This window comes from Protopterus annectens, chromosome 12.part0 (assembly GCF_019279795.1).
Source record: "Protopterus annectens isolate FY-2018-M chromosome 12.part0, PAN1.0, whole genome shotgun sequence".
NCBI classification, from domain to species: domain Eukaryota; kingdom Metazoa; phylum Chordata; order Ceratodontiformes; family Protopteridae; genus Protopterus; species Protopterus annectens.
In genome coordinates this window covers 566,378,763-566,405,215 of record NC_056746.1, presented here as the reverse complement: position 1 = coordinate 566,405,215, position 26,453 = coordinate 566,378,763, and the positions used below count along the sequence as shown (strand labels likewise).

The window sequence follows — 26,453 nt, the reverse complement described above, 5'->3', positions numbered from 1 at the left end:
ACAAACTACAGGAAACCACCTCCCCTACACTGCAGCTAATTACCAGCTGGCTGAGGACTTGAATGCTTTTTACTGCAGGTTTGATAAGCCTGAGGCTACAAATGACACTGTTACCAGCTATGTTTAGACTTATATGACTCTTTTCCACACACTCTCATATCCAACCTGCATTAATTATCTCTGAGGAGGATGTGTATCATTTTTTAAAAGACAGCAAATTAAGAAAGCAGCTGGTTCAGATGGGGTTTCACCCTCATGTTTAAAAACATGCGCTGATCAACTGGCTCTTGTTTTTAACTTGGATTTTTAATAAATCATTAGAGCTGTGTGAAGTTCCCTTATGTTTCAAACAAGCCATAATCATTCCAGTGCCTAAAAAATCCACTATAACAGGAATGAATGACTACAGGCATGTTATTTTAACATCAGTGGTGATGAAGACTTTTGAGAGGCTGGTGTTAGATCACTTGATGGATATTACAGCTCCCTCACAGGACCCCTCCTTCAGTTTGCTTATCGGGAGAATGGGTCAGTGGATGATGCAGTTAATATGGGCCTGCACTACATCTTGCAACATCTTGACAACCCAGGGACATATGCAAGGATTCTGTTTGGGGACTTCAGCTCTGCATTTAATATAATAATTCCAGAACTTAAAACTCTCCCAGCTTTCCGTTCCTGCTTCCAATGGATCACCTATTTTCTAACCAATAGGAAACAGCATGTGAAACAAGGAAAATTTACATCTAATTATCACACGATCAGTACAGGTGCCCCCCAGAGATGTGTGCTCTCCCCACTGCTATTATCCCTCTACACTACTGACTGCACCTCTAAGGACCTCTCTGTCAAACTTATTAAATATGCAGATGATACAACTATCATTGGGCTCATCAGGAATGGTAATGAGTCTCCATACAGATGGAAGGTTGAGCAGCTGGCCCTTTGGTGAAGTCAGAATAATCTGGAACTGAACACTCTTAAAACTTTGGAGATGACAGTGGACTTTACGAATTGTACTACAATATTGTCTCCCCTCTTTGTATTTAATACTGCTGTGTCAGTTGTAGAATCCTTCAAGTTTTTGGGATCTATAATCTCCTGGGAATTGAAGTGGGAGACTACTGTACGGTCCAACATAAAAAAGGCACAACAGTGAATGTATTTTCTGCAACAGCTGAGGAAGTTCAACATCCCACAGGAACTGTTGATTCAGTTCTGTACAGCAGTCAGAGTCTATTCAGAGCTCATCCATAACAGTGTGGTTTGGATCTCTGCCTAATCATGACAAAAATAGGTTACATCGAATAGTCAGGTCTGCTGAAAATATCACTGGTGCTTGTTTGCCCTCCTTAAAGGACCCATACTACTCCAGAGTCATGAAAAGGCGAGGGAAGATCATCACCGACCCTTCACCTCCAGGCCACCACCTTTTTTGAACTATTACCATCAGCTAGGCATTACAGATTAATATGCACCAAAACAAGCAGATATAAGAACAGTTTTTTTCCACAGGCTTTCAAGTTCATAAACAGTTAACTCAACTTATTAGGTTGGGGTATTCTTCTTCCAAAGCCTCCTGACAATTCTGCAGCATTGTTTACATATTGTTAATACTTGTTTCTTTCAGAGTTTATTTCAGCATTTCTTGCACTTTGCACCTTGTATGTATATGTATATCAACTTTTTTGTCTTGTTCTTCATAGCTGTATGTATGTCATTTATGTAATTCATACTTGGAGAGTCAATGAAACCAGAGTCAAATTCCTTGTATGCGTGCATACTTGGCCAATAAACGTGATTCTGATTACGACATTATGACAGTGCTGACTTTGAATATGTAACAGGGTGAAGTGCAACCTGAACTATAAAAATCATAATTTAAATGGTCCGTCAGAATTTTGTGGTACCTTGTTATTTTCAGTTTAAAATCAGGATTTCTTGGCAAATACAGGACATTTGGCAGGTACAGAGGGAGTACTGTCCTACAGGTGTATTTTTGTTTAACAAGGATGCTTCATTTATTTTAAGTAAGTATAAACCTCTACAAAGTAAAGAAAAATGATTTTTGTTCTTGTAATACTTACTCTCCTTTTAGTAATGTAGAACATCCCTTCATGAACAGGCACCCTTTGTCACTTGCAATACATTCCAGCCATTCACTGCAAGGTTTTTATAATGAATTGCAGACACATCCAATGCGGGACCTTTTCTCAGTGCCCCCCTCACACACACACATACAAAAATGCTACCCCCAGCATTCAAAATGTAGCATTTGCTTTCATCCAACTACTTGAACCAAAAAATAACCAGTAGATAGTGGAAGCCATAAAAATATATATTAAATAACTTGAGTCAAGACATCAATATACAAAAGTTACAAACCGGTTTCGGCTTATAATTAACTAAGCCTTCATCAGTGTAAAGATGCAATAAAATGTCACACATTTATATACTGTGTCACTAGCCCATAAACCAATTAGAGGTGTTCATTTAAACCCTCCCAGTTTAATGATTCATTTTCTCTCTTTGGCATTCAGTAACTCATGCCATCCAGATTTATTTTATTTCATACCCAAGATTTTATCAATAATCATAAAATGAAAATAAGCGGTTTGGTTAACTTCAGTATGTTTGTATAAAGTATTTGTGCGTTTTTTATTTTTCATTTCACTGAGATGTTCTGAAATTCTACATTTAAGTGCTCTAGACGTTTGGCCCACATAAAAAGCTGAGCACTGACAAGTGGCCAAATATATAACCCAGTCTGAGCTGCAGTTTGCAAAGAAGGAAATGTCAAACTATACTGGTATTTTACTAGTGAAGCTATTTGTTTTTAATATTCTACTGCAATGTGTACAATGACCACATGGGTAACATCCTGTAGCAATTTGTCCCTCGATGGTACTCTGCAGATTTTCCTTAGGTTTATATCCTCCTTGCTTATAATGGTTAAAGAAGGATGCCAGGTTCCTCCCATTCCTAAAGGAAAATAGGCAATCTGCTCCCAATAATTCCAAGAGCCTATTATCTGCCTTAAGGATGTTCCAATTGGATTGTACACTGTCAAAAAGTGCCCCAACATTTGTACCATAAGTAGTCACTAGTCTAGGATAACCTTTATTGCTACCTTGCTTGTCATGATATTGTAGGAGTGCTGCCCTGTCCATATTGTTGACAGCATTCCTGGCCTGCATAATGTGTCCTGATTTATAGCCCCTCTCTTTGAATCTCTTGGTCAGGTCATCCCTGTAATGCAAATAGGTATCGTCCTTTGAGCAAATGCGTTTCACCCTCATATATTGCGATTAAGGAATATTTCTGCATATATGGGGGGATGAAAGCTGGAGGCATGGAGAAGGGAATTATACTCGGGGAATTTACGATAGACTTCCATTATCAGAGTGTTATCTAAAGCCCTGCTTACCAGTACATCCAAAAAAGTGATATTATCTTTATGGTAGTTCACCGTAAATTAAATTCCCCATTTGTTTTCATTTAAATATTCCACAAACTCAATCAGATGTTCCTCATCCGATCTCCATACCATCCAGCGGTCATCCAAATATCTTTTCCAGAAATCTATTTGATCAAGGTACAGGTTATGGAAACTATCATATAGAATCTGCTCTTCTATAAATGCCATAAATATATCTGCATGCATAGGAGCAAATAACACGCTATAGCTGTACCCTAGTGTCTAGAGTGCTTAAATATAGAATTTCAGAACACCTCAGTGAAATTAAAAATAAAAAATCACACAAATGCTTTATACAAACATACTGAAGTTCACCAAACAGCTTCTTTTCATTTTATAATTATTGATAAAATCTTGGGTATGAAATATAATAAATCTGGATTGCATGAGTTAATGAATGCCAAAGAGAGAAAATGGATCATTAAACTGGGAGGGCTTTTTGCCCCGGGGTTAAATGAACACCTCTAACTGGTTTATGGGCTAATGATGCAGTATATAAATGTTTGACATTTTATTGTATCTTTACACTGATGAAGGCTTAGTTAATTACAAGCCGAAACCGGTTTGTAACTTTTGTATAATGATGTCTTGACTCAAGTGATTTAATATATATTTTATGGCTTCCACTATCTGCTGATTATTTTTTGGTTCATGTTGGTATTTTGGGACCTTGCAGATGCCTAACTTGCAGGAATCCATTTTAGACTGGCTTTCCCCTCTTTTCTGCTGTGGGCTTGTGGAGTAGAAGGATTTTACCTTATTTTCGTTGAAGTCTAATACTTTTTACTAGTCAGATATAACCTTTGAAGGGACAGGAAGTTTATTTGCTTCATTTTAACTCACTTGGATTGCTCATTTGGGGATTTTTCATATTGTTGGACAAATAGCTGCAAAAGAAGCCACCATATGCTCTATGTTTGGGTCTAAAACAACTTATAACTGTGTCGTCTATATGAAACAGCAAAAGGATAACGTGTTTCCAGGTCTTGTTACTCTTTACAATCTATTTTCTTATGATGTGGAGCATTAGTGACTGTTATTTTTGGTCTTTTACAAAAGTATAATGGATGTGAGCAGTATCTTGACATTAGTGAGGGCGTTTTAAAATCTGTTGAGCCTGCTGACTATGGAAAGGCACTTCTACCAGCACAGAGTGACTTTTAAAAACTTTGACTGTGTTTACTATTAGCATATATGTGTTTGGGTGCACCTGACAAAATGAGTGGAAGTGTCGGCTGAGTTGCTGCTTAACTTTTTTCATGTCATGTATTACTAATCGGCTAAACTTTTTATGAACAATGGGACACACTTTTTCCTTTCTGCTGAGATATATTCATCGGGACTACCAACTTATATATTATATGTATGTGATGCTCACAGTTTGTTTTTGGACAATTAATTACATCTTTATGTGTGGGCATATTGTCTTACATTATATTTTCGGGTATTATACTAGGAATGTCTATTTTAGGTAGAGATACATACTGACAAATTAGTACATAATTATGGAGTCAGCAAATATCACAATGTTAATGGGTCTATTTGGTATACTGATTGGGCATGAGTAATTTATAGTTTGTTTAGCAACGGTTCAGTATATATACACTTTTGGGTATTTTCTTATCAGGGTTCATTGCTCCTCATGATGCAGTAGCTATTCCTGTTCAGTGATAACTAAGGGCGGATTACAACATACGCCATTTTAATGGGTACATCATACTAAGATGTAATGTTTATTATATGCCGGAACAGTAAAGCCTTATCAGGTTGGGACTATTAGGAGTGGCCAGAGAAATACAATACGTACTGGAATGGACTTACAGCATATGTTTTTTTATTAATTAAATATAATACCCACTTGCCCGATATATCAGGGCATGTTATTTTATACACCATTTTAACGGGTGTGTCTTACTAAGAGGTTATGTTGTTTATTATCTGTCTGAACAGTAAAGTCTCGGTTGAGACTAATAGAAATGGACACAGTAACATAATGGGTATTGGGATGGACCTACTGCATATGTGATATTAGTAATTAATATAGAATACCAGTTTGCAAGTTCTTTGTATACTGCTGACTCTATATGCTAGCGTATGGAATTATTATAGGGCAAAGTTAACGACCTTTTGTAATGGAAATACTTATGCTCAGTCTTCAAAGTAGACTCTTTTAGGTTTATGTACTATATTTGAACAATAGTTCTAACAGATATAGGCATTCCTATTTTGAGATATGTTATATGCTAAATAATAATATTGTTACCTCAATCCTAACAGGGTAGCACTTAAATTCTGAGCTGTGGGATGTATTTTACATATCTGGATGGGAAGGGGATCACTTTCTATTTGATCTTTATTATATTGGCAGCACTGAATTATGTGCTTGAGATATATAGCACTTGTTGATATGTTTTACTTTATTAGGTAGGGCATTTATTTACTATGTGCTGTTAAATTTAGCAGTGTCCTTTTCAGGATTCTGTATTTATATAAGGTAAATAACAGTTCAGACAGATGGTTATTTCCCGATTCTGTGATATATGTTCACTTAAGACTGGAATTTCTGCTCCGATAGGGTGGCATTTGAGAATTGATTAGTAGACTGCACTTTATACGCCCGGAAGGGAAGGAGGTGATTTTTAGTATGCTAATTTTGATATCGACTGCTTTAAATGAAGTACTCTAGTTATAATGCTAACATAAGGAGGTAATGGGGACTAATATTGCTAATAGGAATTAGTATTTGGGACATTAAAAACTATATTTGTGGGGTTGGATATTGCTAATAGGAATTAGTATTTGGGACATTAAAAACTATATTTGTGGGGTTGGATACGCATCTCTTTATATGTAGAATTATGATGGTTAACATCTAGGGCAAGAAATGATTGAAATGCTTAAATATTATGAATGTCTAATGGTTTGAAATTAATACAATAAGAGGACAACATGCTGATTGGTTGCTAGCCAAGACAGGCATCTTATACCTAATCACTAGGCACCACAATAGATTTAAATAGTAGGTGGGGCATTTTCAGCACTTATTATAAGAGCAGGATTATAATTCACGACAATTAATATTGGATGAATCATCTGATTATACATGTATATTAAGATTTATGGTTAGGCACTTCAATGTTTTCCTGGTCAGTAGGCTCCCTATGAGTAAAGTGTTTATATTATTTCCCTAATTTTTTTGTAGTTTTGTGGATGCTGGGAGTTATAGAGAGAGACACTTAGTGAATTACCATAATGATCCCTAGAGACTAATTTGTCTTAATTGGAGCTGGTTCATTTATTGGCTTGCTCAGATATAGATATATTGTCTTTTGATACTTAGTGACAGATGGTTGTATGTACATTTGGGGCCTATCAGTTTACCCACACAGGATTAGTATAAATATTCCCTTGACGGGTTTGGCTCTATACCTAGGTGCTCCATCTACCATTTATTGATATTTTTAATAAATTATTGTTATATCTTGCATTACATTTGAATGCGGGGGGTTGATATCCATTTTGAATGGATGATCATTAAGAGCACTGATTATACGGTTTGATCCCTTGGATGTGAGTTATAGTGGACTCAACACTGGTAGAGAGAAAGCAGGACTCAGCGTGGCTATCTTGAAATTGTTAATACATATCTTTACTGATGATTTATGATTCCTAAGAAATATTGGATTTGATTTAAGTGAAAAGCCTAGGCTGATATTGTCCTCATAAATGACCAGGGGTTGATAATGTCCATTATTTTTTAGATCTGGGATCACATATTTATATTTCAATTGATGCTCACTCATTATGGATATTTCAAATTTGATTAAGGGACTATCCTCTGATCGTGAGGACCTGGCAATTTCTGGTATTGGGATGGATTCCACTTCAGAAAATGGGGCTATACCGGTCAATAGGAGTGATGCATATGAGGCTTTGTTTGACACTCTAACTAAACATATGCGTTCCCTCAGGAACAATGTATGGCATTATAAATTGTTCAAGGCCTATACAGTTAAATGGGTGACACCCAGAGGCTTGCGAGTCAGAACTCAACCAATGGTGAGCAATCCTGACCAGGCCCTACTTCAGCAATGGAAGGAGTCACAGCAAAAAACTACAATGCAATTTGTGGAGATACCGATGGGCTTCCAAGACAGAACTATAGATGCAGAAATTGTTGTTATCACTAAGATAAGCGAACAAGTTAAGGAATTCAAGGGACAGCCCACTTATTCTTTATGCCTTAAGAAACTAAGTACTGAATTGACTAATTTGGAAACACAACTTAAAAGATAGGAAAAAGAAAAAATTCCTTAGGGATGTAACAGACTATGAACAAGGGGACCCTTTCTCTAGGGACAGTGGTAAGCATGTTAGGTTCTCACAATCATATAGGAACCCGGTAAAAAGAAAACGAACCAGATCGATACTTAAAAAAGCATCTGACTCATTAGGGGATGATTCCTCTTCTGGGTATGAGGTTGAAACATCAGTATCCACAGACTCACCAGCACAAAAGAGGAGGAACTCCAGTAATTTGGAAGATTTAAACCAAAAAGGAGGGGGGGGTTAGAAAACACAGAAAGCATAGTGAATATGGAGGGACTATTACGGACGTTTGTATAGAAACATTAGCAGAAAATGTACTGAATATTTCATCCTACCCCCTCTCCTCCTCGGAAATAAGTATTCTGAATAAAGGTCTTTCATATATAACTGGTAGCTTTGTCTCAGAAGAATATGTTGTCAAAGATTTGGCTGAGTTCTGTAGGACACTCAATTTAAAATAGTTTTTTCATGATAAATGTCATACTGATGCTCATGATCAGTTTAGATATCACAAATCTACATTCTTACCTCCAATGCACCCAAGTGTTCAAGCATTTCAAAACTCTACACTTAGGGATCTCCACTTTAACTCTAGGAATAGTCATATTAAAGCTAGCAATGTAACTACACAGGAGATGAATATTATTTCTAAGTTAGCTGACAATCATGAGATAGTGATTTTTGAGAGCGGACAAAGGTGGAGCTGTGGTGGTGCAAAACTGGGAGCAGTATGATAAGGAGACCAAAAATCAGCTAGCTAATAATAGATATTATGTGCAACTAACATATAACCCTACCAAACAAAAACAAATAGATGATTTTTTATCATTGGCTGTGGAAGAAGGAATTATCACTGATAATGTCAAAAAATAACTCACTATTCTGGATCCCAATAATCAGTACATATACTTTCTACCTAAAATACATAAGAACCTGCATAACCCTCCTGGCAGGCCAATAGTGTCTAGTAGAGGATCTATGACTGAGCCCCTCTCCCAGTATTTGACTAAGTACTTGAAACTTTTATTAAAATGGGTGAGGGCTCGTCTGAAAGGCACAACTGAATTCTTGCTGGTCATCTCTGAGATGCAAATAGAGGATGATTGGATTACTCTGTACCCTGGATGTCAAAGCCCTTTATACTAATATTCCTCACTGGGCTGGCATCCAGGCATTGGAATACTGGTTATACAGGTCAGAATTGTATCCATCAGGTTTCAATACACTGCTTTTGGGCCTGAATGAGCATGTATTAATGAAGAATGTCTTTTTCTATCACAATACTTATCTACAAATCAAGGGTACAGCTATGGGGGAGTCATTTGCTCTTATATATGCAGATATATTTATGGCATATATAGAAGAGCAGATTCTATGATTGTTCCCATAACCTGTACCTTGATCAAATAGATATCTGGAAAAAATATCTGGATGACTGCTGGATGATATGGAGATCGGATGAGGAACATCTGACTGAGTTTGTGGAATATTAAATGAAAACAAATGTGGAAGTGAATTTTCGGTGAACTACCATAAAGATAATATCACTTTTCTGGATGTACTGGTAAGCACTCTGATAATGGAAGTCTATCATAAATTCCCCGAGTAGAATTCCCTTCCCCATGCCTCCAGCTTTCACCCCCCCCCCATATATGCATAAATATTCCTAAATCGCAATATATGAGGGTGAAATGCATTTGCTCAAAGGACGATGCCTAGTTGCATTACAGGGATGACCTGACCAAGCGATTCACAGAGGGGGCTATAAACCTGGACACATTATGCAGGCCTGGAATGCTGTCAACAGTATGGACAGGGCAGCATTCCTACAATATCATGACAAGCAGGGTAGAAATAAAGGTCATCCTAGACCAGTGACTACTTATGGTAGAAATGTTGGGACACTTATTGACAGTGTACAATCCAATCAGAACATCCTTAATGCAGATAATAGGCTCTCAGAATTATTGGGAGCAGATTGCCTATTTTCCTTTAGGAATGAGAGGAACCTGGCATCCTTCTTTAACCATTATAGACAAGGAGGATATAAACCTAAGGCAAAATTGCAGAGTACCATCGAAGGACAAATTGCTACATGATGTTACCCATGTGGTCATTGTACACATTGCAGTAGAATATTAAAAACAAATAGCTTCACTAGTAAAAATACCAGTATAGTTTATGACATTTCCTTCTTTGCAAACTGCAGCTCAGATTGGGTTATATATTTGGCCACTTGTCAGTGCTCAGCTTTTTATGTGGGCCAAACGTCTAGAGCACTTAAATATAGAATTTCTTTTCATTTTATGATTACTGATAAAATCTTGGGTATGAAATGTAATAAAACTGGATGGCATGAGTTAGTGAATGCCATAGAGAAAATGTATCATTAAACTGGAAGGGCTTTTGGCCCCAGGATTAAATGAACACCTCCAATTGAAACAAACAAAATCTCCAAACCGATGAAAAAATAACGAAACAGTTTTGCTTAAATGAAATCTATAATAAAATCTTTAGTATTTAAATTTTTGATATTTAATTATTTTGCGGGGCAATTTTAACTGCTTCCTATATAAGTAAGAGGTTAATATTAGATGGAATAAAGTAGCTTGCAGCCTAAGCGGAACACCTCTAATTGGTTTATGGGCTAGTGACACAGTATATAAATGTGTGACATTTTATTATATCTTTGCACTGATGAAGGCTTAGTTAATTATGAGCCAAAACCGGTTTGTAACTTTTGTATATTGATGTCTTGACTCAAGTGATTTAATATATATTTTTATGGCTTCCACTACCTGCTGGTTATTTTTTTGGTTCTTGTTGGTATTTTGGGACCTTGTAGATGCCTTACTTGCAGAAATCCATTTTGGACTGGCTTTCATCCAACTACTGCCACCTCCCCAACTTACTGCTCAGTTTACTAGTTATGTTATTTTTACTAGTGTTATTTTTTTAGGAATAAAAAACACACAATCACTGCCTTAAATGCCCATAAAATATGTGTCATACCTCCAACAACTTATGTAAACAAATAAATAAATAATTGGCACATGTAAAAAGAACAGTATCTCAACTTTCAAAGCACTCATCAGCTGTGTCTTGGCAAATGATGTCGCAGCAAGTACCACATAGTAAGAAACCATAAACTGTCTAGCTATAATATGCACCTATTCAGCCAGAACAGAAGCAGGATGACATGCTAATACGGGTTTATATCATAACACCAAAGTAGTAAAACATCGAATGTTATAATATCAAACCCAAAACAGAGAACGCTGAAAATAGCGAAGCTGCAGAACGACGTCTTTCCTAGGGAAAGAATACGGTGGGCTATTTCTGCCGCTTTGCTATTTTCTCCACTGTGGTGCGAAGGGTACGGGACTGGGTTAAGGTGAATGTGGGAATGGGATAGTTAGGGACCTTATGGTTAGGGAGCGGGTAAGGTGAGTGTATAATGGTTAGGGGCCTTAGGGTTAGGGAGCGGGTAAGGTGAATGTACGATAGTTAGGGACCTTAGAGTTAGGGAGCTGGTAAGGTGAGTGTGTGATAGTTAGAGGACTTAGGGTTAGGGAGCGGGTAAGGTGAATGTGCGATAGTTAGGGGCCTTAGGGTTAGGGAGTGGGTAAGGTGAGTGTGCGATAGTTACGGACCTTAGGGTTAGGGTTTGGGTTAAGGTAAGTGGATAGATAGTAGTGTATGTACGGTTTAGTATAGGGTTAGAAGTAGGATTTTAAGTGTATATGTGGGGATTACTTTTTTTGGTGTGATTGTGTTGTGTGTGTATTTCTCAGAACAGCAAAATTTTTCCCTGGGAAAAAATTTGCTGATCTGAGCTTTCGATTATATCACATTTCGAAATTCCAAGTTTGAGCTTATGGTGTTCGATATGTTGGGATTTTGATTATGTGATATAAACCTGCTAATACGTAGCACTTAATCTCACGTCTGGGTTTGTTTTGGTGTCAACTGAATTTGATTTGCTTAGGATAATTATTTTGCTGGTACAATTGTCTTAAAAATATCCTTAACTAAAGGGTAAAAGCATATATATATATATATATATATATATATATATATATATATATATATAAACTGAGTTAATTCAGCTCCCAGTACTAAAATGTTATCACCATCATATTCCTGACAAAGCAGCAACACCCCTTAGAAAATCAAATGAACTGAACCTGCTGTATTTGTGAATGCTGCAGAAGACATAATACTGAGTTAAAAGTGAGTAAAGAACAAAACAAAATTTACAGTACAAACACACAGTGCAGAGCATACCTTTCAACCTGGAAACATCAAAAATCTGGATAAAGGTCCATGAAAAATAGGTACAACTGGCCAAAAATCTGGATGATGATTAATAACATTTGCATACATAATTATATAACATCACCCACTCCAGTGGAATTGTGGGATACCAACATTCAAACACAAATTGAAGAAAAGACAAAATATTAAATGCAAAATATAACCAGAATAAACCGCATTTCATTTATATTAGCGTTTGAATGTGTATAAAACTAATTTACAATTTTCTTTTATAAAAATAAAATTAACCGCTACATTAATATTAATAATAAAATATAACCAGAACAGTACTGTTTTATCTATATTGACATTTGAACTTGTATAAAACTTCGAACTTGTATAAAACTTAAATCACATTCTACACAACTATGTTCCCAGTCAGTCATTGCGTTCCAGTGACCAAAAACTTCTCTTTGTCTACAAAGCTAGCAAATCTGCTGGGCATTGTTTCTACTCGTACAAGGTTGTTATGGCCAGGGGACGCCTTACCTGTGTCCATCAGGTCTATACCCTCCCCTCCCATCTTTCAAAATTGTTCTAACAAATTTCCTAGCTAAAATCTGGTTTTATTCTTGCTCAAAACCAGGATTAACTACATCTTTAAATGTGAACAAGTACCTTTTCATCCCTTACACCTCCTTACTCTCCCTTCTTCACTTACTTCCTTACTGCTATCAAATTCTCTTCCCTGTCTTTCTCTCTAAATACAGCATACGTCTATTTCTCCCTCACTTCAAATTGCAACTCATGTTTGTATTAGACTAACTTACCTTTAATTTCTCTACAAACTGTCTATAATTTCTCTAAATATTAAATGATTGTCATATAACTTAAGCCGATACCCAACCAATGTTTTTATAATAGGTCTAATTTGTTATAATTATTTAAACTGCAGATGTTTTTGTTTTACTTTTCAAGACTGTAAAATTATTGTTGTTATAATGTTTTGTAACAATTTGGAGCTTTTCTCCCTGGACCTCTGCTGAAAATGGGCTTCTACCAGTCGGACTTTCCTGGTAATCAAATATCAATAAATATATGAGAGACATGAAACACACACACACACACACACGCATACACACACACACACACACACACACACACACACACACACACACACACACACTGTACTATATTACAGCTCTGTTACATGCTATAAAAGAGAATAATTCCTGGTACCATACTCATTTGCAATGAATGGCGTTAGATTTAGGATCTAAAAGAAAACAAGCAATATGAACAAAAATCATGACATCAGACTCTGAATCTAGAGGAAAGAAACCGATAAACCCTACAGCTGTTTCTGCAGTTAGTAACATGACAAAACTGATCTTTCAAATCCATTTTAGGTTAAATAATGTACTACGACGACCTCTACATACAAAAAAAGGTGATAAAAGAAAGGAGCGCAAAAAATAAGATGGTCTGACAGACAATGGCTATTTAAATAAAAATATATGTCAATACCACATATGACGAGCAGACTGTAATATAACACAAGACTATCTGAAAGATGATATTTCTTAAATTAGGCAAAATGATCCAAAACAATATTTCTCTCATAGCCAGTTGCATCACCACAGACCTGACCTTTATACATGCTGATAAAAAAAAAAAAAAAAATTAAACTGTTTATTACCTGGTAACGAATGCCCTCCCTGCCTTTCACTGAAGTCTTCAAACAAAAACAAAGCCAACTAGCTGTGAAAAGTTTGTAAATAAAGCATTCTTAACTGACATCCTGACTCATCCGCCTTGGTAGGTGTCACTCATAGGCCCGCACTATGTGACCCTCATGCACTGCTGGCTATATAAATCTGCATACATTTCACCAGACATGCTTTATAAACATTAGTCACAATATTATTGATAAGAAACTTAAAGTCCCCTGTGTGTCCAGAGTTACTGTTTGCACCCACAATTAATAACAGTAACTCCGGGCACACTGGGTTACTGTTTGCGCCCACAATTAATAACAATTACACGGATCCTTGACTTTTGGCTCAGCTTAATAGCTCCCTTGGCAGTTATTACAGTAAAGATAGACTCAGTCTAGCAGTGGTGTGTGTGAAACCAGTAAATCGTGTTTTGTATTTCCTTCTGAATTTAAGAGCAGAAATTTCAGCATGCCCTGGGGGTTAGAAGTGAATATGTCAGCCACATTTCTGTACTCCTGCAGCTTCTCCAAGTGGATGTTCATAGATGCGTACATCATCCTCGGTGGTAAGAACAATCTTCCAGCCTGGTGCAGACCGGACAATTATCTCACCTTTTATTTTGGACGTGGTGCTGCCTTGATCTCTTCTAACACTTGGGAACTTGCTACTCTTTTTGCATGAAATAATTCAGCTGATGCTTTCTGTTTATGCCATAAGTTATTGCATCTACAGCTTGCCTTGTCTAAGAACTTTCAGCTTGTGTTTTACATTTCCTTTGGAAACACATCTTGGCACTGATCCCTAGCTAGATGAATGTGTGACATGCAGGTACTGTACAAACACTTCAAACAGGGTGAGATGTCATTAGAAACAAGAGGCGAGCCTTTGATGAGTATATAAAGAGAGAAAGATGCATCAAGCGGGATAATTTTGGCATGTAAACTTGACTAAATAAAGGTCGGGACAAAAAGTAAGGATGTCAACATTATCGTAAAAATTGCAAATAAAGAAAAAAACGTGATTTGAAGAGGCCACTGGGGAATTTATGGCACCCTATTGTTTTAGCCTCAAAACTGGGAAATTTGGAGGAATTCGATACGGTTGACAGGTACATTGTAGAAACATGAAAATAAACTATTGTGTATTAAAATGTCTGAAACAATAAGTTCACTGAGCATGAACTTATATGAAGGTATAACCTGAGCATCACTTCAACTTGAAAACCGTGTAGGGTGACAGGCTGCTCCATCATGGAAATCTGCAAAAACATAATAAATGACCAATTTCCAAACTGTTTCCATCATACATTCATCCATTAAGAGAGGCAATAAGCACACACATATACTGTACTGTATTCACTAGCATTGGAAGAGTTATGAAAGTCTCTCTGTATTGTAGATGTCATTCTTCAATGCCTACAAGTTTCTGCATTCTAAAAGTCTACAGTCTGTTTAACATGAATCTCAAACACAAGTTGTTTTCTCATAGAAGTAACTGAAATATCTTAAGGAGACATATTAGAGTTAGAAAGTACCATCCATAAATGGTTTTATCTTGTTATCAAACTAAAGTTAGTGCAACTATTCAAACAAGGATACATGTACCACAATGAATGGCTGAAGCTTACCCTTCTATCGACCACTGGAGAAGGTTGTGGTGTGACCGAAAGGGGAGTAGAACTTGGTGTTTTTACTTTTTCTATCATAGTAGTTATAGTCTCTGGTACCTTTGTGGCATCACCGCACATTTCTTGCCAGTTACACAATTTGGAGGTCAGAAAGTCTTTGGCCTAAGGATAACCATGTGATAAATTAGAAACCAGGTTGACAATATGTCCATGTCTTTTTAGTATGTCAAACAAATTAAAGTGCACTTTTTTTTCTTACACACACACACAAATATAAATATGTGTGTGTGTGTGTGTGTATATATATATATATATATATATATATATATATATATATATATATATATATATATATATATATATATACATATATACACACACACACACACACATATATATATATATATATATATAGATAGATAGATAGATATACCATAAACTTTTTCACTTTAAGTTAAATAGCCACTAGCATCTCAGTGCATTTGTTAGCTCTCAGTTTGTTAAATGCATTCTGTACAGCAGATAACACATGATTACGCAACTGATTATGCAACTGATGATGCTAATGATGAACAAACTGCTGTGACTTCAGAATATGAACACCTGTTCTGACCACCTTATCTTCTGAAATGTAGTAGAGAAAACCAGAACATTCTGCTTGAATTCCAAAATTGCTGCAAGTGCTTCTTTTTTGTGCTTGTAAATTCAGGCTAGGTCAGAACACTCTTAAATTCTTAGCACAGTTTTATGACCAAATTGCATATTCTCATGATTATGTAAATGGGGATTTTTAAAGTGATTTTTGTGAGGCATATGGACATCCTACACTTCCACAGCCCTTACTTTTAAGCATACTGCCTCAGACGTCAATACACCTCAAGAGAAGTGGTAAATACAGAAACTCCATTTTCAAAACTGCAGGCATTCTCAATTTCAGGCAATGAAATTGCAACAAGGAACCTTCATCAAATACTCTGTAAAGACACTGGGAAAACTCTGTACGTTCATACAAAAAGGAGAGGCTTCAAATGGAGCATTTCAGAGGTTGCATCACTACAGCTGTGTGAGGATGCTTACCCTACGAGCTAGTCTTCAAGGGATGGATTCCTGTAGCACCACTCTTACATTTGTTACTCCACTCACCAAAGCTCATCATGTTCATATTTAAAATTCCAGCAGTCAGCTATCTGACTATTGACACCAGCATCTGCAGCACAAGTGTCCCATAAGAGCAACACTGGCCTGTGCCCTCTTCAGTTCTTCTGAAGAGAAACTCTATGAGATACTTATGGTAAACAGATATCAGTAAATATAACACAAACATAAACAAGCAATGACCCCAAGGTTAAGACAACTATATAACTGCAACAATCCAAATCATTATCTATAGCTATACAAAGAGAGCAGGCTCTCTCAAAACTATTGAAGTCTTTTCCACAAGGACAGTACGGTTGTGTACGACCGCCATCTAAAAAAGAAAGATGACTGATTAGTGCTGTCTTTTTGGTAGTCATATCTTATGAAAAATGTCTGTGTCTCAGACAGACTCCCTATCCCCGGCAATAGAATGTCCATCCCTCCAAAGAACTACGTAGACTGACAGCATTTAACCACTGCACTGATTTATTATTTGTAAAACAGGTGAGTGAACAGACCCAAGATGAACCCATTTCAGTCACAACCAGGGTGAAGGCCAAATAACAACATACAAAAATAGAATGCATACACCTACAAAAGGCAAAATACATATGTGACAATAGCAATGACCGCTGCCATAAAATGCATACATAATTACTCACATATTAAAGCAATGATATTTGCAGTTGCAGGGAAAGGAAGGAAGACCAAAGACCACTGTATACATACTTTAGAATGTTGTAGCGGCCTACATGGCATACAGGAATAAAGCTTGTACTTCGGTTTAGATACCCTGGGTTTGATTAGCAGCCCAAGGATTAGAAGAGCTGTCTGAGAAGGGCGATAGTTCAGTCCACTGTGAAGCTGACACCTTCTGGTGGAAGAAGTGTATAGCATGCAGTGGTAAGGTCTGGGCTGAGTGCGCACCATTCGATAAGCTGCACCTTTTCTGCAGCTCCACACACATATAGAATTGCCCTGATGAGTCACTTGAATTCACACCCTCTATGCTCAACATCAAAATGAAGTTATCAGAAGGAGGAGATTTCTACCACAGGGCAAAATGGGATGCTAAGTCTAGGCAGATAGGGAAAATGAATGGGGTAGTAAATCACACGGGGGACATAATTCATGGTCAGGGAGGTCTGGAGACAAAGACATAAAAAGATAAATAGCAGAAGGCAGTACAGTACAGACTGGGAGGGGTGAATTCTTTGTTTTTGGAGCCACAGCCCCTAGCTCTAAATCAAACGTTCACACTGTCACATGATAACCTGCATTTGGATTCCCCCAACAGTCCATTATAACAATATGTAAGTCATGCCAGCCTACCTTAGGAAAATATAACACAAACATAATCTATAAGGCTTGCATACTGTACCATCCCATTTATAAAGTTGTGAGACCATTTATTCTCTCTGACACTTCTCCTTTTTACCTCTCTCAACTTTTCTTTGACTTCTCCCCATACTATCCTTTCTTGGAACTATTTTAACTCATCTCTTCTAATGTCTTCATACCTACCTATACAATTATATACTGCTATCCTGTAGCATAAGCCATCTTAGTCATTATGGCTACATCTTATCCATAAAGCTCTGCTAAGCATAATTCCATTTTTCCATCTATGTTATGCCATTGTTAACTGCTTCTTGATCCAAATGTTGTAGAATATTCTTGCATCTGTAAATATGTATATACACATTTGTTTTTTAGCTTATCTTTGTATCTGCAAATGTTTGTTCATTTCTTATGTGATCTTTGCAACCAGGCTGTGCCTGCAAATGGACTATTGAGATCAGTGTACTACTCCTGTAAACAAACAAATATATATGTATATAAATAAATATAAACTCAATCAGCCATATCAGGTTTATGTCTCTATGCCTTTAGTGGAGACTCCAAAGTTTGGAGTTAATCTTTAGAACATACTACAACTCTGTTGAACTATTCCAGAGCACTGCACCATGACAGCACAACATAAACACGAATACATCTGAAAATAGGGAAGTGTAAGCAGGAGTCAGTACAGAAAAGGCAATTAAGTACATCATTAGTGCTAGTACACCATAACTGTGCTGTAATATTCATAGGTAAAATGTTTGCAGTCTATTACACACACAGCCAATAACCAGACAGTGAACAAAGGTGAGAATCAAAATCTGTACCGTATGTCTGTGAGGTAAACAACTTGACTATTATGCCAACTCCTTTTACTTTATTCATGTCTTTTTGTTAGCAATAACCTACCAGCAAAATAAGTTAGCTATGAATCCAAAATGGAAGCAGTGACCCGACTGTAAACCACTTGCTGCCTTACAACCAAATTCTATCCCAGAATGCTTGATGAAAGTTAAAATGGATGGCCAGGTCACAGCCTCAGCCTTATCTGCAGCTGATACCCTTAAGAAAAATTTGCAATGGCAGTAGCATTTCTGGCTGAATCAGCTTTGACCGGACCCTAAACAGACAAGCTAGCCAGTTACAGTCAGTCTGACTTGTTAAGGGCAAAGTAAACATACTATTATTTCCTAACCTTTGATTCTATACTTACAAATGCAAGTGGTCTCTGAAGAGCTGTATAAGACAGTATTCTTTCATCATGGTTGAAGGAAAGGGTTAAGATATCAATTCTTCCTTCTGACAACAGCCAACAGGACAGACAAAACAACTCTGTCTTTAAAGGATACAGTTTACAGCTGTGAAAATGTGAAAAGAGTACAACACAGTCAGTAACTACTGCGTGGTCCTGACCAGCCCTATATATGTTTTGGATCCTGAGTTGTCTTCAATATTGTAAGACATTGGTCAGTGTATCAGGAGTGAAAAAACAGAGAGCAATTAAAAGCCCTTTTGAAAAGTGAAGTTCCATCTCCAATAAAAAAATCACTCCTTTATTAATAATGCAAAGTGAAAATAACATTACAAACAAGATTAAAAATGTGCTAGCCTCCAAGGAATTAAGGTTTGCACTCCTACCAGCTTGCTTTGGATCAACCTATACCAGAGGGTTCCTATGTAAAGCTTTTTGTCTTGTCTTCCGCAACAACCATACATGAGACATCAAACATCCCTGTATCCCCAATATTCAAACCAAAGGGTAATAAGGTTACATAAACAAATCATTCAGTAAAAGCTGAAAAAAAGATACAGCTAAGCTAGAGTCTTCACTGTGCAATACCTTTTCCGTGCATCCTAGTTTACCATTAGCCATCCACAGTATTTCTGTGGGCTTTTCCTGCAAAATTATTATGTCCTGTTTGGCTGCTGATGAGCTGGGGTTGGTGTTAAATCCAGAAAGCAGGGAAGGCTGAATAACTTTTGAGTCAGAGAATCCAAGACTATTTTTTAACAATGTTTAAGGATTGAGGCTTTTGGACTGGTTGTACCATTTTTTCTTTCAGTCTGTCAAGCACTGAGTCAACATGATGTTTTCTAAGTGGCATTAAATGTAGCACTCCCTTCAAAAACTGTTTAATGGGCAGAAATGAAGGTCAAAGGGGGGTCCATAGGCATGCAGGCTGACATGCCTAAAAGATGTACTTATACTGAGGCATAAGCTAGCCTCGACTGGCACAGTTCTGTGAGATAGACAGGTTGTGTGCCTGATTTTCCTGCAGGCACCAAAGGAAGAACCATTTTTTATTTTCCACTTACCTAAGTAAGACTTCCTTACAGTAGATATATGACATTCCCTCATAATGTTAAACACATCCTCTGAGAACAGTAACTAAATGATGGCTGGATTAGAAATACATTCTGTTAGTCTTTTTGTGCACAGAATTGGGTGCATCAGGGACTCCTTGATCTGAACCAAAAGTTTTACATGTGGAGACACACTGAGATTTCTCTCTTCAGATTTCTATTAAGAGATAGAATCAATGCTGCCTGGGCCAAAAGGGCACCATTAGCATCATCCTTGGTCCCTCCTCCTTTACTTTAGTTATTACCCCGGAGAGTAGGGGGAATGGAAGTTAAGTATACAGAGATACCTACCCAGCTGAAGAAGAAGGTATCCACTACCCAAGCTTCCTTTTTAGGTGCTCTGAAGCAGATTTTTTCAAGTATTACTTGGAAATGTGAAAAAAGACCATTTGTTATACACCTCACCTGTGATCAGCACCAGAAGTACATCTAAGTCCAGCATCCATTCATGGTGACCTGCTTCTGTTCTGCTGGGACTGGAGACAGGAGACCCTGGTCATCATGCCTGATTGTAGAGATAACTTCCTCATATTCATGGACAGCCTGCAAAGAATGTAGTTGTGAGATCTCCCTGCTTATCAACCATATTACTGTGGTATTGTCTGTAGGACCACTGACTTCCAAATGGGTTTGAGGGCCTTGACCACTTGAATCACCACATGCTTCTTTTAGTGTGCTTTGTTCAAGGTGCCCCGCACTTTCATATCACTCCTATGGGCTTCCCACACTGAAGCATGCAGCATTAGAGTTTGGGTGTCACAGTCCTGCGTGTAGGGAACCCCCTTGATTCTTTTGGACTTGTTGGATCCACCACTGGAGCTCCTACCTGACAACAAGGCAGAAGGGGTATCAAGAACTTCAGTTACTGGGCATGCTGACTCCAAATATTCCCAAGTACGAATGAAGCTTTAGCATGTGGAGCCCTGCCAAAGATGCCATGAATACTGTCAAGTTCATGCAACCCAGAATGCATAGGGAACTCTCCTGCATTCACTGATTTCTTGTGGGATACATCCGTGATGTAACCTGTCAGAAGGTGCACTTTTGCCATTTGTAGGAAGGCCATCTGATCTGTAGCAACTACTAAAACCATCAAAATAGTACTGTTCTAGATGTGTTCAGACTGTATGTGGGCAAGATGACAGAAATGGCAGGATTCAGAAAAAAATTCAAGGTAATAGTGAGAGCTGTCTCCATCCCTTCCTGGGACATGGCCCGGATCAGGCAATCATCCAGATTATGTTGAGCACCTTTGCTTCAGAATAAAGTGATTACTGAAGCCGGGCACTTCATAAAGAGAGAGAGAGCAGTAGCCAATCCAAACAGTTAAAAGGTAACCTGGTAATGATACATCCCCCATTTCAAACAACAGAACGTATGTGTGTGCTGTGTGAATGGGAATATGTAGGCAGGCACTCTTTAGAGCTAGGGTATCCAACCAAATCTAGAGCATGTTTGAATTCTGGCACTCTGAGGAAATCATTTAGTTTTGACAAGTCTAGAATGGGCCCCAAAGTACCAATTTTTTTGGGCACCAGGAATAATTCTACCAAAGGGCAGGGCCCTGAATTGAAAATGACTGGTTCCCAGCCTGAAGCGGAGGAATCTTCTGAGCCGCCTGTTCATTTTGTGATAGTACGCATCCTGAAGGTCTATAGAGCACATCCAGTTTCCTTTTCCCAATAGGGGAAGGATGGACTGCAGCGCGACTATCCAAATCTTGTTTTCTTGACTGATCTGTTCAAGATACTGAGATCCAAAATTGGTCTCCAGTCCCCTGTTTTCTTTGGAACTAAAAAGAACCTTGAGTAGATTCCGATCCTTGCTGGTCTGCTGAACTGGCTGAATTGTTCTTTTTGCAAGCAGTCTTGAAATTTCCAAAACCGCTAGATCCCTTTGCCGGGTGGAACATCTGAAGGGATTTTTTGATTGTTTCGAATGCTAAGAAAGGGGATAGAATAGCCTTCGAAATGATAGACTGTACCCATTTGTCTTGAGTCAGGGATAGCCTGGCTTTTGGGTACAGTGATCCTTCCCGACTGCCTCAAGGTGGGCAGCCGGGCAACACCTCAGGGATGCTGAAAGGGCTTATCAGAGAAGGCTTCGATTGCCCTGGTTCTATGGAGCCCCCTGCCTCGAGGGAGACGCTACCATTGTTATTCCCGCCTGCCTCTGGCGGGTAACCACTTTGTGCGCCAGGCTAAGTCCCTTGATTTTGTTTACGGAACCACATTTTCCCACTTTTCTGGCCTTTGGGGTAAGGCCTAGAAGGAGTAGAAAACGGACTCCGACGGCAGAAAGAGTCTTGCCATCAGTCTCAAGACCTAGTCAAGGTTTCTTTCACTTGAGGACCAAAGAGAGATGATCCATCAAACGGGAGTTAGTGAAAGACGCCTTGAAGGGGTCCGCTAATTGCATAGCCGCATCCAGGCATGCCTACGTAAGGCCACACCTGTTCCTATGTCTCTACTCGCCCATCAGCCGCATAAGAAAGGAGGCATGGAGGAGTTGGCTATGGAGTTAAGGGTAGCCAGCTGAGTGTTCATTTTATCTTGAAAACCCAGCTGTAGGATCCTTCAACATGTCACCGCTTCTTTAATCAAGTCTCTTTGAAGACGAAAGTGAAATGGCACAGGTAGTTCAGCTTAACGCATAGTAAATGTCACTGACGAAAACATCCGGCTTCCGCATCTGTCCATGGACCCAGATTCCTTGTTAGGTGGATGGACAGGTACTGAAGGATCAGCTAGTTCCTTCTTAGTGGCAGCAGCTACCACCATAGCATCCACAGAAACTCCTTTGTCAAGAACTGCTTGTCTGCTGGTGCCGCTATGAATTTGGAGGGTCTCCTGGGAGTGGGATCTACTGAATCAGGAGCCGCCCATGCCTTTTAGCAACCACCTGCATGAGGGGTCAAAGGGGGGGGACACCCAGGAGGTGGAAGGGCGAGAGCCAACGCTTCAAGATATACAGATTCATCCTCCTAAGGGTTAAGGGCTGGCCAATTTCCCTCTGCTTCAGGATTCTAGAATGTCTGCAAAGAGACATCTTCAGAAGGGGAACGGGGAACCTCGAATCATCTAAATCTGTATCAGATGTGATTGACTCAGGTGAGTCAATGTGTTTCCTTACACTTCCTCTTCCGAGGGGCTCTTCTGCCAAATCAGGAGAGGCCTCGAAGAGGATGAGATCCCACAGGGGGTTCCTGAGGAGCTGGCTCTCTGCGGTCCGGGATGAGGGAGTGAGTCGACTTGACCTGAGGCACCGTGAGGGAGGGCGGACGGCGCCTAACTGTGGAGTAGAGCCAGGCTCTAACACACCGCATGACCTCGAAAGCACCCCTGTCAGGCAAAGCCAGAGGTCCCCGCCCGAGAAGCTGAGAACCCCTCGGCACCGACAGTGATGGCTCGAGGTCGATGTCGGAGCCGAACTCACCAGCGCCGAAGCTCCAGAGGAAGAGCGGGTCGGACAAGGGTCCGATGCCACCACCCTCGAGCCGACGATGGAAGTCCGCGCCGAGATTCTTCTAAGGAAGAAATCGGAGCCGGCGATGGAGCCGAAGACAATTGTATCGGCTCCGACGCTACCACAGTCTCGGTTCCGACCGACCCGGCCCGAGCTCAACGGAGTCGGAGGAGGAATATATTGATGGACAGGGCAGGCATCGACTGATGAGTCGGGCTCTGAAGCATCTGGGCTAGTGCCTCGGACTTAAGAAGTCGACTCACTACCCTCTGAAGGTCATGATCTGATAGCCTCGATGACCTAGAGGAATGAGATTTATGGCTCCGTTCAGACAGCAGGGAGATCCTGGAGCCGAATGAACGGAGCCAAGGGACGGTGACCTGGACCTCTTCTCGATGTCGGTTCAAGATCTGGACGGAGCCGACACGGAACCTCTATTACCTTGGCTCCAGCCGGAGCCGAGGAACCACAGAAACTGTGGACTGAGACTCATCAGCTCCAGCCGAGCCGATGTAGGCGGAGGTTTAGAAACTTAGGTCTCGCTCAGTTGCTGGAGCCGAGGACCTAGAAGCCTTAGAGGGCTTCCCAGAGACAGAAAGGGAATCCTCCGGCTTAAGAAGACCCCTCAGGATCAACTTATTTTTTCTTTCCTGCAGGACCCTGGGGCTGAAGCCGTGGCATACAGCACAGGAGTCCTGCAGGTGCAAAGGCCCCAGGCAATAGACACAAGAAGTGTGACCGTCTGTCAGAGACATTTTCTGACAGCACGCATCACACTTCTTGAAGCCTGAGACCTTTGTGTCTTTAGACATCCTAAACAAAAGTGTAATCACACACACTCAACAGACACACTGATTACACTAATCTACTTTTAAAACTCAAAAATAAACAATTAACTAAAGTTTACCAAGAGAGAGAACTTTAAAAGTTCTTGGGAAAAAAATTGGGATTTTCCGGAAAACCGGAGTAGAAAAACCCACTACACTAAGGGCAATATATTTAAACTCAAAAATATAGGGTTTTAAGTGATCTAATTTTACCAAAATTACACTTACCAACAAGCCGGTAGAAAAACCAACACCTCGATGCTGTAGCGGCAAACGAGATCTGAGGTAACTCTCGCCTAGCATTGTGGGATATAAGGGGAGCCTCGAGCCGGTGGAACCAACTCTCGAAGCTTTTTAGAGTGGCAGTCGGAGCCAAGGTCGGCTCCGAACCCATCCAGCAAGAATGAAGGCGAGATAGACAACTTAACATCTACTGTGTGGTCCTGACCAGCCCTATATATGTTTTGGATCCTGAGTTGTCTTCAATATTGTAAGACATTGGTCAGTGTATCAGGAGTGAAAAACCAGAGAGCAATTAAAAGCCCTTTTGAAAAGTGAAGTTCCATCTCCAATAAAAAATCACTCCTTTATTAATAATGCAAAGTGAAAATAACATCACAAACAGATTAAAAATGTGCTAGCCTCCAAGGAATTAAGGTTTGCACTCCTACCAGCTTGCTTTGGATCAACCTATCCAAGAGGGTTCCTATGTAAAGCTTTGTGTCTTGCCTTCCGCAACAACCATACATGAGACATCAAACATCCCTGTATCCCCAATATTCAAACCAAAGGGTAATAAGGTTACATAAACAAATCATTCAGTAAAAGCTGGAAAAAAGATACAGCTAAGCTAGAGTCTTCACTGTGCAATACCTTTTCCATGCATCCTAGTTTACCATTAGCCATCCACAGTATTTCTGTGGGCTTTTCCTGCAAAATTATTATGTCCTGTTTGGCTGCTGATGAGCTGGGGTTGGTGTTAAATCCAGGAAGCAAGGAAGGCTGAATAACTTTTGAGTCAGAGAATCCAAGACTATTTTTTAACAATGTTTAAGGATTGAGGCTTTTGGACTGGTTGTACCATTTTTTCTTTCAGTCTGTCAAGCACCGAGTCAACATGATGTTTTCTAAGTGACATTAAATGTAGCACTCCCTTCAAAAACTGTTTAATGGGCAGAAATGAAGGTCAAAGGGGGGTCCATAGGCATGCAGGCTGACATGCCTAAAAGATGTACTTATACTGAGGCATAAGCTAGCCTTGACTGGCACAGTTGTGTGAGATAGACAGGTTGTGTGCCTGATTTTACTGCAGGCACCAAAGGAAGAACCATTTTTTATTTTCCACTTACCTAAGTAAGACTTCCTTACAGTAGATATATGACATTCCCTCATAATGTTAAACACATCCTCTGAGAACAGTAACTAAAGGATGGCTGGATTAGAAATACATTATGTTAGTCTTTTTGTGCACAGAATTGGGTGCATCAGGGACTCCTTGATCTGAACCAAAAGTTTTACATGTGGAGACAGATGCTGAGATTTCTCTCTTCATATTTCTATTAAGAGACAGAATTAATGCTGCCTGGGCCAAAAGGGCACCCATTAGCATCATCCTTGGTCCCTCCTCCTTTACTTTAGTTAATACCCCGGAGAGTAGGGGGAATGGAAGGTAAGTATACAGAGATACCTGCCCAGCCGAAGAAGAAGGTATCCACTACCCAAGCTTCCTTTTTAGGTGCTCTAAAGCAGATTTTTTCAAGTGTTACTTGGAAATGTGAAAAAAGACCATTTGTTATACATCTCACCTGTGATCAGCACCAGAAATACATCTAAGTCCAGCATCCATTCATGGTGACCTGCTTCTGTTCTGCTGGGACTGGAGACAGGAGACCCTGGTCATCATGCCTGAT

The 26,453-nt window shown here is 39.2% G+C and overlaps 1 protein-coding gene across 1 annotated transcript in view; it reads right to left on the bottom strand.

Annotated features, from left to right (window-relative positions):
- The window catches only part of BAIAP2L1 (BAR/IMD domain containing adaptor protein 2 like 1), an 815,478-nt gene that overhangs the window by 356,357 nt on the left and 432,668 nt on the right, over positions 1–26,453 (bottom strand). Inside the window, exon 8 of the mRNA XM_044089700.1 lies at positions 15,410–15,571. Coding sequence (XP_043945635.1) covers positions 15,410–15,571 — 162 coding nt within the window. The remainder of the gene's footprint in view (positions 1–15,409; positions 15,572–26,453) is intronic.